The sequence below is a fragment of the Cebus imitator genome, unplaced genomic scaffold (genome assembly GCF_001604975.1).
Source record: "Cebus imitator isolate Cc_AM_T3 unplaced genomic scaffold, Cebus_imitator-1.0 Scaffold284, whole genome shotgun sequence".
Taxonomy (NCBI): Eukaryota; Metazoa; Chordata; class Mammalia; order Primates; family Cebidae; genus Cebus; species Cebus imitator.
Genome location: NW_016107599.1, coordinates 181,364 through 194,695, shown reverse-complemented (window position 1 = coordinate 194,695; position 13,332 = coordinate 181,364). Strand labels below are relative to the sequence as shown.

The 13,332-nt window shown below is 45.0% G+C and overlaps 1 protein-coding gene across 1 annotated transcript in view; it reads left to right on the top strand.

Moving 5' to 3' along the window:
- COL22A1 (collagen type XXII alpha 1 chain) overlaps positions 1-12,299 on the top strand; it is a 320,119-nt gene extending 307,820 nt beyond the window's left edge. The window contains exons 60-64 of the mRNA XM_017501684.2: positions 1,097-1,276; positions 3,404-3,470; positions 6,105-6,287; positions 9,103-9,180; positions 11,092-12,299. Of these exons, the coding sequence (XP_017357173.1) occupies positions 1,097-1,276; positions 3,404-3,470; positions 6,105-6,287; positions 9,103-9,180; positions 11,092-11,279 (696 nt within the window). The 3' untranslated portion in view covers positions 11,280-12,299. The remainder of the gene's footprint in view (positions 1-1,096; positions 1,277-3,403; positions 3,471-6,104; positions 6,288-9,102; positions 9,181-11,091) is intronic.
- The last annotated feature ends 1,033 nt before the right edge of the window (positions 12,300-13,332 follow it).

The following is a 13,332-nucleotide window of genomic DNA, read 5'->3' as shown; positions in this document are numbered from 1 at the left end:
GCACCATTTTTCTTTTCTGTGGCCCTGGGTCATGTCCACAGCCATGCTGCACATTTACAGTTACCATCTGCTATCTTTTCTTTTCTCCCTGTGCCTCCCTCTCTCTGCTACATCCCAGCAATGGAGTTCCGTTATCTCTGAGGCCATTAATGTGACTGCCATATTTTCAGACCAACCAGCCATTTGAACTTGATGGACAAACACACAGTAGTGCATAAAGTCAGAGGACTGGACTGCCGGGGCTTGCCGTAAACTCCCAAGTCATTGGTCCAGCACTTCCAACTCTGGGCCAGCTGTGGGGAGAAATGAGCCCTAGGCAGTGTTGGAGGCCATTGGATAATCCTCTGTGAACTCCCTAGAGCTGAGAGAAAGGAATGGGAGATGACCTGGGAGGGAGACACCTCGCTGAGAGAGGGCCACTGACTCTCTAGCTGACAGAGAGCAACACCAGGCCAGAAAGGGGCCAGCGGCTCCTCCAGCAGTCTCTGCCAGGACCGTCCTTCTGCAGGCAGCCTGAGGAGCTGCACTCTTGGGATTGAGAACAGGATTGGAATTGAGCAATCAACGTTCTCATCCTGTTCCATGTAGACTCCCTTGTGTGACCATGGGCTGGTGGATTTCTATCTCTGGGCCCTGAATGTTTTCTTTTTTCTTTTTCTTTCTGTCTTTCTGTCTTTTTTTTTTTTTTTTTTTTCCTTAAACAGAGTCTCACTCTATCAAGCAGGCTGGAGTGCAGCGGCATGATCATACTTCACTGCTGTCTCAAACTCCTGGCCTCAGGCAATCTTCCTACCTCAGCCTTCTGAGTAACTAGGACTATAGGCAATTGCCACTGTGGCTGGCTACTTTTTAAGAAAATTATTTCTGCTAGTAATGGGTCGGAACATCTTGCCCAGGCTGCCCATGTTTTCATTTCAGGATGCTGCATGTGATGGATTCTGGGGCTCTTCTCACCCCAAGCCACACGTGGGCCACCCAGGGCCAAGGGCTCCCTTTCAGTGATCTAAGAGGCAGACTGGGGGAATCCCTTTTGCAGCTGCCGGGGGTATAGGTTCCAGCCCTAAGAAACATGCTAATATGCTTCTCTCCTCCTTAGGGAGACCCTGGGATCAAAGGTGACAAGGGGCCTCCTGGTGGAAAGGGCCAGCCAGGGGACCCTGGAATCCCAGGCCACAAAGGCCACACAGGCCTGATGGGTCCCCAAGGACCACCTGGGGAGAACGGACCGGCTGGGCCCCCAGGGCCTCCAGGCCAACCGGGATTTCCAGGACTGAGGGTAAGGATGTTAATGTGGCTTTGAACTTGGGGCTCCTCTGGGCCTAAGGGGAAGCCAAGGAAGTGTGTGGACTTCAGAGACATCAGGTTATAGATCCCAGTCTTCCAGTGACTGAAGGTGTGACCTGGGTGGTCTACTCTTCCTCTCTGAATCTGCCCTTCTTTGTCTGCTAAAAGGGAAAACAAAATCCTCTTCTGACTGATGATGATTAAGTGAAATAACATGCCTAGATTAAGAAATCTCAAAAATGGGTCCCTCTTCTGTTCAACCCTGTTTCTCAGTGATAATGAATCCCAAAGACTTCATTTCTTAGACTGTAGAACTCTTCTGCTCGGGACCTTGTACAAAACGTGTTTGAGAAGACACCCAGCCCCCAGTGGTCTGAACGTCATTGTGGGATGATTCACCACCCATTTGAAGCCTGGCTTTGCCACTCTTGTATCTGGCTGAAATCCCAGGCCACAAAGGCCACACAGGCCTGATGGGTCCCCAGGGACCCATCTAAAGTACTTCTTCTCATTGCATCTCTCTCTCCTTTTCTTTTCGTGTTTTTTTTTTTTTTTTTTTTTTTTTTTTTTTTTTTTTTTTTTTTTTTTTTTTTTTTTTTTATGAAACAAAGTTTTGTTCTTGTTGCCTAGGCTGGCGTGCAGTGACGTGATCTCAGCTCACTGCAACCTCCACCTCCCAGGTTCAAGTGATTCCCTGCCTCAGCTTCCTGAGTAGCTGGAGTTACAGGCACACACCACCATGCCTAGCCAATTTTTATATTTTTATTAGAGATGAGATTTCACCATATTGGTCAGTCTAGTCTCGAACTCCTGACCTTGTGATCCACCTGCCTCAGCCTCCCAAAGTGCTGGGATTACACGAATGAGCCACCGCGCCCAGCCTGCATCTGTCTTTTTCCAAAGCTGGAAACAAGGGCTTATTTGGAGTGGTGTTTTTTTCTTTCTTTAAACATCCTTTATCCTAGTGGCAGAACTTTCATTTTACTCAACCTCATGACACAAGCATGCATGGGCTATAAAAAGATGAACGCAGAGCTCCCCTGCTGGAAGTCCGTGTGACCACTCCCTCCTGCTCAGCAGCCCATATGGTCTTCTGGAGACCCTTGTATTCCGCAGAGCACAGGTCTGGATGACCTCCATGTCCCTGCCAGTTCTGATGCTGTGCAGTTGGGTCAGTTCCTGGTGGCTGTGGTCAGCCTGGGTTTCAGCTGTCCTGAAAGATGCCAGGCAGCCAGAGCCCTGAGTGCCAGCCTAACGCACTCAGTTGGCTTCCAAAGCCCCCTTGGAGTCTTGCCAAGTTCTGCCAGTCCTGCTGCTATTGGGCAGTGATGAGAATTTGGGGACTATCATAAAAGATTCTTGGTCAGAAAAAAAGAATAAGGAAATGGAATCTATCTCATGCCAGGTGTGGGGCTATAGTAAGACCCCTGCTCTTGAGGGGTAGACACTGCCCTGAAACTGTCAGATAGGAAGGGCAGTGACAGTTTCCAGCTCTGAGAGCCTGTGGACAGCTTCTCTAGGTTCTCCTCAGAATCACATGACGCTGTGTGAGCTTGGATTGGTAAACTCATCAGCTTCTGTGGACCGAGCACCAGAGTTTAGTCAGAAAGTTGTTTAGAGCCACAGTGGACATAAGCAGGGAAAGCCAGACCCCAGGAACTGGGGCAGCCAGGTGGCCAGGTTGGGGAATCAAACTTGAGTTCACATCGAAGGCAGCCTATAGGCTGTGTCCAAAAGGTGGACACAACTTTGGCAGGGAGAGAGTAGGGACCAGACCTCCCAGGTCCAGGGCTAAGAAGGGTGTGTGAGTGGAATTAATGGGCACAGTGGCCTGAGCAGGAAGGAAATCCAGTGAATAAGCTGGAAAGGCATGGCAGGAAGGGCAGCAGTAGCTGAGGGAGGCTCAGGGCCCAGGTTGCTCTGTAAAGGGGATGATGCTGCCTGTGGAACAGAGAAGGGAGGAAGGGATTCGAGAAGTGGAAAAGATTGGGCTAGAAAGATGTGCGTCCCTGTGTAGGTATATACTTCCCACAAACTTCCTGGCTTCCCAAGTCCTCAGGGTTCTTAAATGGCAGAAGTTACTGGGAAGATAAATAACTCCACCTTCCCTCCCTCCTAGGGGGAGTCTCCGTCCATGGAAACCCTGCGTCGCCTTATTCAAGAAGAGCTGGGGAAGCAGCTTGAAAGTGAGTATCTGGACTGTGTTAAGGTCTTGCAGAGAAGAGCCCAGGAAGCAGTCCCTTCATTCAGCCTTGAATGCTTTCACATCCTGGAGTAAGAAAAGCACTTGACTAGCAGCTCAAGTGTAGGCTCTCAGGGTTGTGGAACTCCCTGAAGACTCTGTTCTATCCTTTATCTGACACAGACTTTCTCTAGGAATTGTTCTTCAGCTTTCACTTGATTACGTCTAGTGAAGGAGAGCTCACTATCTACAAAACAGCTCTTCTCTGATCAATCATTTATTCTAAGCATAGAGTCATGTATCTAGTCTGTAAATAATTTTGGCTATTTACTGCTATGAGCCTCATGAAACTCACAGTCCAGAGGAGGAAGCAGATAAACAAATAGGATGACTTTAGAGAAGTCAGAAAAGTTATTTCATTTTATTTGTCACAGCAGGCATTAAAAGAGGACAGATGAACATACCTAAGATAGTTCAGAGGCCAGGGAATAGATGAGTGAAGGCTTCCTGGAGGAGGGGCCCTGTGAGCTGCAAGCTGAAAGATGAAACATGACCCCAGATCTATGGAGCAACATGTGTGCAGGCCTTGAGGGGAGCAGGCAGGCAGAGTGCTTTCAAGGAACTAACATCCTTTCAGTCCTGCTGCACTGAGTCGTTGTTAAGTCACCAGGTCTAGCATGTGCCCATGTGTAGCAGATGCTTAGGGAGGGAGAAAGGTGGGAGGGTGGCAGTAATCATGCCAGCGTGTCGGCATTTGCCAAGGTCAGCTGACGTTCTCAGCATTTGCAAGTGTTAACCCGCAGAAGCCCCCACACCACCTCATGAGGCTCATGTAATTGTTGTAAGAATTGTTAGAAGCAACATTATTAGGAGTTAAGTAACTCACTTAAGGTTGGTAAGCTGGGAAGATCTGGCCAGGATTTCCACCTGGGCAGCTTCACTAAAGGTTCTGTGCTCTTCATCCTCTTCATCACCAAGCTCTCTTGAACAACAGCCATTCCTATTCCCTCTGCAATGGGAAATTGGAGGAAAAGAAAGTCACACAAAATCTTGTTGCAGCAAAGAAGAGAAATTCGTAACTACTCTCCAGGAGCACAAGGACAAAGGGGGAGGGCACGTTTATTCACGTGATCATGTCTCCATCATTTTGTACCTCCCATTGTGAGATTCTGTGCTGTGAGCAAGGACACAGCTGTAAACAGGATGGCCCTCCTTCCTGTGTTCTTGAGTGTCCAGGGGAACACAGTCCATTTCCATACAGGAAAAAGACTGTGTTCTTTTTCCTACATGGAAATGAGAGCAAAGGACTGTTTTCTGGAGCAGACAGCTAGGAGTGGGTTTTGGGTGGGAGAAGGAGGCCATGAGGAAAATAAGGACCAGATTGGCGGGTACCATGGGTGGGTGGTGTTCTGAGGCCTCATGTGTGTAGATCTCTGAGTTCAACCTTCTGATGCTGGATTCCTCAGTGACAGATGTGACCTTTGCTTTTAAGGGATCTCTAGCCAAAGAGTAGAGACAAGACCCGTTTGGAATTGGGTTGGAGAGAGAATCTGCTGGGCTGAGTCCTTTCTTCCAAACAGGGCTTTGAGGAAGGAGCATCCACTCCACTTTAAAGATGAGAAAATCAAGGCTCAGAGAAGTTGAGTAATTTGTCAAGATCACAGGAGTGGACCACCTGCCCTCCTGCTACCTTGTGAGAGGATCAGTATGGAGGAGACACTCTGGGAAGTGATCAACCAGGCAGTCAGAAGAACCTGACTCCACCTTGGTTTCACTACCGAACACCTGGGGCCTTGAGTAGCCTCCCAGCCTCTGGTCTTGGTCACACTGTTGGCAACATAGGGGTTTGAGCCTAATTACTTATGACTGCATGACAAACAAGGACTGCCCATCGTGGCCACCAGGTGGGCACTATATCCCCTGTCCCACTGAAGGGCTGCCAAACCAGCACTGGACCTCTGGGTTTTTAAATCAGTTCTGTCATCTTCACATTTTAGATGTATAAGATCTTCAGTGACTGTCATGTCCAGCTATTTAGCTTATAGATTGGGAATTTGACATTGGAGAGAAAAAGTGACTAACATAGCTTTGTGTAAGCCACTCACCTCCTCCACCCCAGCGTCCGTGTCCCCAACTGACCATTACAGTTGCTGCTGCTGCTATTGCTGTCCCTGCCACTATGGCTTCCATTGTTCTGACCCGGTCGTAGCAGTCAGCATCTCCTGAGCACTTGGCAAGTACCAGGCACTATTCCACATGCATCATCTCATTTGCTCCATCCTCATTTTAGCCCCTTGGGGTAGGTGCTGTTTCATTGTCTCCATTGCATAGAAAGGGATACCAAGGCTGATAATGGTCAAAGAGCTTGCTCAAGGTCACCTGGCTGGTCGTGGCCGCCCTGGGATCCCAGCCTAGGCAGACTTGCTCCAGGGACAGTGATGATCACTACTGATTGTCACCCCGTGGCCAGCCAGTCAGAATGTGCCCACACAAATGCTGCACGTGGGCCATGTGACGTGTCATTGATGTTGTCTCTGCAGCTGTTATTGTCCCCTTGGTTCTGAGTAGCCACCCTGTCCTGTGTCCTATGTCCACTATCTATTCTTCATGAAATGCCTCTCTTTTTCCTTCTCCACAGCCAAACTCGCCTACCTCCTGGCCCAGATGCCCCCAGCACACATGAAGGCATCTCAAGGCAGACCTGGGCCCCCAGGGCCCCCTGGAAAAGATGGACTTCCAGGCCGGACCGGCCCCATGGGGGAGCCAGGTCGTCCTGGGCAGGGGGGTCTGGAAGGACCCTCTGGACCCATAGGTCCCAAAGGTGAGTGAAGACCTGGAGAGGATGTTCTCCATATACTCCAGGAGGGTGGAGAAGGAACAGGGCTGGGAGGTGGCATTGCATCCGAGCATGCATTATTCATGCCACTGTCATTCCCTGCAGCTTGGTAACATCAGGAGTTTTGGCATCATATAATTTTATCATATGCGTAAGAGGCTTTCAATCTTGACATTTTTACAAAATTATGCTTCTGCTAGGAAGATTGATTCCGTTCCCTCCTACTTTCTTGTTCTCTCTCCATCTCCGCTGCTCAAGTTTCAGGGAGGTAAACAACATGCCTCCTTCCTCCCCTACCAAGTTTAGCATTGAGGAATAAGACATTTAATCTCCATTGAGATTAAATGTCAGCCTGAAAATTGGAATAAAACAGCTGCTAACTGCCCAGCTCTTGGAGCAGTGACTTAGCAGGACATCAGAGCTCTGGCCAACAGAAGGTCTCTCCTTCAAAGGGCAGAGGCTGTCCCATTTAACTCATCACACAGTGGCAAACAGGCCAGGACACTCACTCTCTCTGCAGGAAGACAGATGTGAAAGACAGGGGAAGGACTGAAAAATAAATTTAGGCCAGGTGCGATGGCTCATGCCTGTAATCCCAGCACTTTGGGAGGCTGAGGCAGGTGGATCACGAGATCAGAAGTTCGAGATCAGCCTGGCCAATGTGGTGAAAAATACATACTATACTCATCTATACTAAAAAATACAAAAATTAGCTGAGTGTGGTGGCATGTGCCTGTAGTCTCAGCTACTCGGGAGGCTGAGGCAGGAGAATCTCTTGAACCAGGGAGGTGAAGGTTGCAGTGAGCCAGATTGCACCACTACACATCAGCCTAGGCAACAGAGTGAGACTCCATATCAAAATAAATAAATAAGTAAATATATTTTAAAACATTTTTTAAAAAATAACAGGTTTTTTTTTTTAAATTTTACACCAAGTTCTCGGATACGTGTGCTGAAAGTGCAGGTTTCATACATAGGTATATATGTGCCATGGTAATTTGCTACACCTATTAACTTGTCATTTAGGTTTTAAGCCCTACAGGCATTAGGTATTTGTCCTGATGCTCTCCCTCCCCTCGCCCCACAACCACTGACAGCCTCCAGTGTGTGTTGTTCCCCTCCCTGTGTCTGTGTGTTCTCATTGTTCAACTCCTAGTTATGAGTGAGAAGATGCGGTGTTTGGTTTTCTGTTCCTGTGTCAGTTTGCTGAGAATGATGGTTTCTAGCTTCATCCATGTCCCTGCAAAGGACATGAACTCATTCTTTTATATGGCTGCATAGTATTCCGTGGTGTATATGTGCCACATTTTCTTTATCCAGTCTATCAGTGATGGGCATTTGGGTTGGTTCCAAGTCTTTGCTGTTATAAATACTGCTGCAATACACATATGTGTGCCTGTGTTATATAGTAGAGTGTTTATAAAAGATTGTTTTAAAATAATATTTTCTCTGCCTTTTTAAAGCTTTCCTGCTTTCAAATGGCTTATAAAATTAATAGTAATTTTTGAATAAGGCAATTTCAAATAAAGATAAAAAGACAGGACACCAGCCTCATAGTTCATTCCTGTCTGATGAGGAATAAGAATGGGTTGTGGAAAGGAGCATGTGGTGTCATTTTAGCTGCTCTGGGGTGACTTGGAGTCAGGGACATGGATGCCCCTAGCACTGTGCTCTTTTCATTTCCCACTTTCTTACTAATTCTTAATCTGCTTATCCATTTCCTGTCATGTTGCTCCTACTTGAAAGGCCTTTTCTTAAATCTGTAGATTTAGTCCTACTCATATGATTTCATAAAACAAAATATATGAAATAAATGTCAATAAGAAAGCACAGAGAACATCAGATTGTGGTAGAATCTGACCAAATGTAATTATTATAACAATGAAAACGAATGGTCTGAAGTCCCTGTGAGCCAGCAGAATTTCAATAGGGATTACAAAAGAAAATATATCACAGCAGCAGATATTCTGGAAACAATATGGCAAAACAAGTGATTGATTCAAAAAAACAAGGGAGAGAGACAGTTTAATCAAATCTCTATGAACTTCATTCAAATATGATCTCAAGTATCTTCTCAGGGGAGGTAGATCACTCCCTCCTCTACATGTCTGTGGTGTTTTTTAAAATTCCTATGATGATACTTGCCACATTCTGTCTCATGCTAGAATGTTCTTCATGCCCTATTTTATTTCTCTTATTAAATTTCAAGCTTCTTGAGAATAGAGCCATGTCTTACTTATCACTGCCCATGTCCATGTGCATGTTGAATTTGTTATATATTATCCAGTTTCTTCTTGATAAAGGTTCACATACAATACCTGGAAAACACAGGAAGCATAGACATATAAGAGGAGATGCATGCAAACTTATGTGTGTATGGCATGTGAGGGAGAGTGTGAGGGCATGTACATTTGGCTGTGTGAATGAGTCAGTATGTGTATATGAGTGTATGTATACAGTTGTTAATATGGTTTGAATGTATAGATGTATGTATGGAATTGGGTAGATGTGTGCTTGAACAAATGTTCATGTGTAAATATGTAAAGGAGGCAGTGTTCATGTATTCTGGTGATCCGACATGTACTTCTGAATGTGAGTGTGTGCTGGTGGAGTGTGTGAATGAGTGTGTCAATGGGAATTGGGGGTACTATGTTGAGTGAGTGTGTGTGCACAGAGTGGTTTATAGACTGGAACCCCGCAGCAGCCCAGTGTCAGACCTGTACATCCCACAAGGTGGAACGCCCAGTTTCTGTCCTCCTTGTGGATCTCTACCATCAAAAGTGCATATTTTTCTTCCCAGGTGAACGAGGAGCCAAAGGTGACCCAGGTGCACCTGGGGTTGGCCTCCGAGGCGAGATGGGACCCCCTGGAATCCCAGGTATGACTCATTCTGGAGTGTGAGGGTTAGGGTGTGAACTACCATGGAGACCCTGCACTCCTGCCCGTGGCCCCACAGGACTCAGCAGTGAGTGGAGAGGAAGGGTTATTGTAGTGTATTCTGTGATTTGTTGAAGTGTATCCCATGAATTTAAAATTCCATGAAATGATCCTGGAGGAAAACAAAACAAAACAAAACAAAACAAAACTGACCTGGGCTAAATCAGGAACTGCTGGGGACTGTGTTGCTCTTTCAGACATTTCTGGTGCACATTCACTGTCATAAGTGCTAAGGACTCTAGCATTAAAAAATGTGTCTCTTTTGTTTAACCTAGCACTTTTGAAATTCACTTGAAAGAGAAGTCCTTTTTCCTTCACTATGCAGTTGTTAATATCCTTTTAGTGTTTCTCAGAATGTTCTTTGGGGAATGCTCACCCAGTGGTAGGGTGGTTAGCCGTCCCAGGACTGAGGACATTTGTGGGACTGGAGAATTTTTAGTTTTAAAACTAAGACATGACTTGAGAAAACTGGGACAAATTGGTCATTCTACGCAGTGGCTGTTGGAAGATCTCTACAATGCAGCATTAGTCACATTCCAAAATTAGGTGTATACATATAAGGTGGAAGAAATTTGACTATTGAGGCTTCTATTTTTTATTTAAGTCTAATTTATGTGTTTGCTAGAGGTCATATACGAATATTGGCCTTATAGAGAATTTCAATTTTAGTATTTATACCTTCATGATTTTACAAATTTTCTAAAGTAGACATTTATTATTGTTTTCATTAGAGAAGATAATTAGAAATATATTATAAATATTTTTATGGCTCACCTGTTTTCAAATAGCTTATAATATTAAGAATAATTTTTAAAACAAGGCAATTTTAAATAAAGAATAAATGGCAGAACAGGAGCTATTTAAAAGGAAGAAGTCACTGCCCCAGTGTGAAGGTGAGATAATTATTACATTTCATTGGTTCTCAGCCCAAGGAATGAATAACACTGAGGCCTCAAAACTTGATCTAGGCAGGACCATCGATTAAATAGCTATTACCAAAGCATTAATAGAGTTAATGAAATATCTATAGATCTTTTTAACTGAAAAGTTTACTTTGTGTTTATTTTGTATGGGATTTTCTGACGAGATGATTACTAAGGCTTAAGAAGCCATGTCACTACTGGGGTTAACCACAAGACTTAGGACTGACCTTCCAAGTTGCCAAAGCTAAAAAGAAAGATAAGTCGATTATAGACGATGTTATGATGCTTACTAAGTGGAGAGGTCGAAGTTTGTGTATAGGCAATATTTTCTGGATCTCAATTTTGGACTATCAAAGTATCAGTTACTTGCATCCTAGATGATATCTTTGGCCATGATTTTCCAGAATAGGTTAATGTAATCCAAATATGTGGTTCAAATTTAACATGTAGATAAAGCTGAGAAAATACAGTTGGATGTTGAGTAATAGAATGTCATCGGGTATCTCTAAGGCCATGTGAATTGGTGCTGATGGTTAATGATCAGGAATTGGTGTCTACTCTCCATTCAGACATGTTTCTTGGACCCATGTAAGAAACCAGAAGGCCAAGTCTCTCATCTGAGTCTCAAGTAGAGAACATATCTCCTGCCTGGTCTCAATCTACCCTTGTTTCTTTCTTTCTAGTGGTACCTGGATTACTATCCCAGGTCAAATAGTTAAAGCAACCCCTTCTTCTACATATTGAGGTGCTCCTGCTACCTGGTGTTTGTGTAGACCACTAATCACTCAGAGCTCCTAGACTGTGGGGATGTTCTGTCTGAGGACATTTGAAGTCCTGAGTTCATAGTGAATGGAAGCTGTGAGATCAGGGCCCATTCAATCCCAGGAGGATCTTGAACCATCTTCTGTTTCTTTTGCTCCTTGGGCCAGGTCAACCTGGAGAACCTGGCTATGCTAAAGATGGACTTCCTGGGATCCCTGGCCCTCAAGGGGAGACAGGACCAGCTGGACATCCTGGCCCCCCAGGACCCCCCGGTCCTCCAGGCCAGTGTGACCCTTCCCAGTGTGCCTACTTTGCCAGCCTTGCTGCCCGGCCGAGTAACGTGAAGGGTCCCTAGAGGACTCTGGAAAGCCAGAAGACTGCAGTGGATTTCTGAAACTTGAACTCAGAGCCCAATGGGAAGCCAGAGGTCTTGAAAGACTTCAGCCATGTGTTCCTTTTTTTTCCTTTCTTTTATCATTTGCTTTTTGTTTTATTTTCTTGAGAGACCTCAAAATTATTAAATCCAACAGATGCTGCCGGTCGGTCAGATTATTATTAATATTATTGTTGTTAATTATTATTATTATTATTTCATATGCTGATGCTTTGTGAGCTCGTTTTCACTCCTTTAAAGTTGGGAAAACTTGATTCGTGGGGCAGGAGACTGTTTCTTCTTTCTTCTGACAGCTCCCATCTGAAATGCAACTGCCCATTTTAAGGAAACTCTTGGTGCTACAAAACCCTGACCAGACACTTGACAAATTTACCTCTTTCTTCAAAAGAAAAACTTTAAGAAAATGAGACAATGGGCTTCATTCTCAATCATGCCCAGAAATCACCCAGGGAGAAATAATACAAATGCTGCCACTTTCCAGAGAGGGAAAGGAAGCAGGGAGAGAAAGAATTTACAACAGAGAGGAATGTTCCCACCTCCCTCCTGGTGGGAAGTGCATTTGGAGAACACAGAATCAGCCCTCAGGCTGCACTCCAGCCACCTCAGGGCTTCAAGCTCACAGGAGTGAAATAATGTCTGTGGGTTGGCAAAGGCTTTGCGGGATCTTATGTCTTGGCCAAAGATGGGAAAACCCATGTTGAAGAGGCAGCCTTTGAGTGTTAATTTGTCTTCTAAACTGTGGGTAAGATCCCTTCAAGTTCCTCTTGTTGGTTTCAATTATATTAATTATATAACAAGCAGATGTGATGACCATCCACTTGTGTTTCCCTAATGGCGGGCAGTTGGCAGGGCACTGACCAGAGCTGGGAAATTTGTGTCTCCAGGGCTCTGTCTCTGAAATAAATGTCATCAAGTGCACATGTGTGTGTGACATGCCCTGCTTGAACAGGTGCTCAATAAATCCAAGTTTCCTTCTCCTGAGTTCCTCTTGATTGATTTCTTATATTCAGCATCCACCTGAATGTGAACTCATCAAGCATTGGGATGTATCTTTTTCTTCCGTGAGCCACAGCACAGAGTCCACGTGTTCAGCTCACATGGTGAATGAACAAGGGAGTGAATGTGTGTGCCTGACTGAGTTAGTCCAGGGTCATTCATTAGCCTGCTCTTCACTGAAACAGCCCCGGATGTTAGGCTATGGAAGCAGCCATTTAGATGCGCACATTTCTGTGGGATCACAGTGGGGAGCTAGTGAAGCAAGTCAGAAGGTGCTAGCAGGACCTGTCCTGCTAAACTGCGTCTAGAGGCTGAATGATTCACCAGTGGTCTAAAAGATGTACTCTTCCAGCCTTTGTTCTTGACTGACCGATTGCTCAATCCATTGATTGATTCATCCATCCATTTGTCCATTCACCCAGGCCGTCAGCCACTGACAGACTAAGGCAGTGGATGTTTATCAAGAACTTCACTTGTGTGAAACCCTGTTCTGGATGCCTGTAATTGATTTAGAAACCTGGAACATAAACGTACAAAGAAGTTTGATGTTTCCATGGTTGGAGAAGTATTATTGCAATGATTTTAAAATGAAATCTGATATCCGTTCCTTGTGATCAGTCAGCCTGTGCTGATTGTGGGGCTGATGGGTGTCAGGGGTCAGAGGGAAGCCATTCCTGACAGTGAAGAATGAGATAGCCTCCCTCTTAGTCTTTTTCACATTACCATCTCAGTTCATTCTCACAACCATTGAAGACTCAGGGGCATTACTCTAATACCCTTTTTATTTGAAGAAACCATCTCAGGGACCTTGGAAATACTCTTATCCAGTGACTTTTAACAGTTTTTTTGACCATGACCCACAGTAAGAGGTATAATTTCTTAGTGACTCAGTACATGCATGCATATATAAAGTAAGGGTTTTGAAATAAAATATCTACCTGATCAAGGACAATGCTCTCAAACATTTACTATTCTATTTCATGTTTATTGTTGTTGTATGAAATAGGCTACGTTTTAG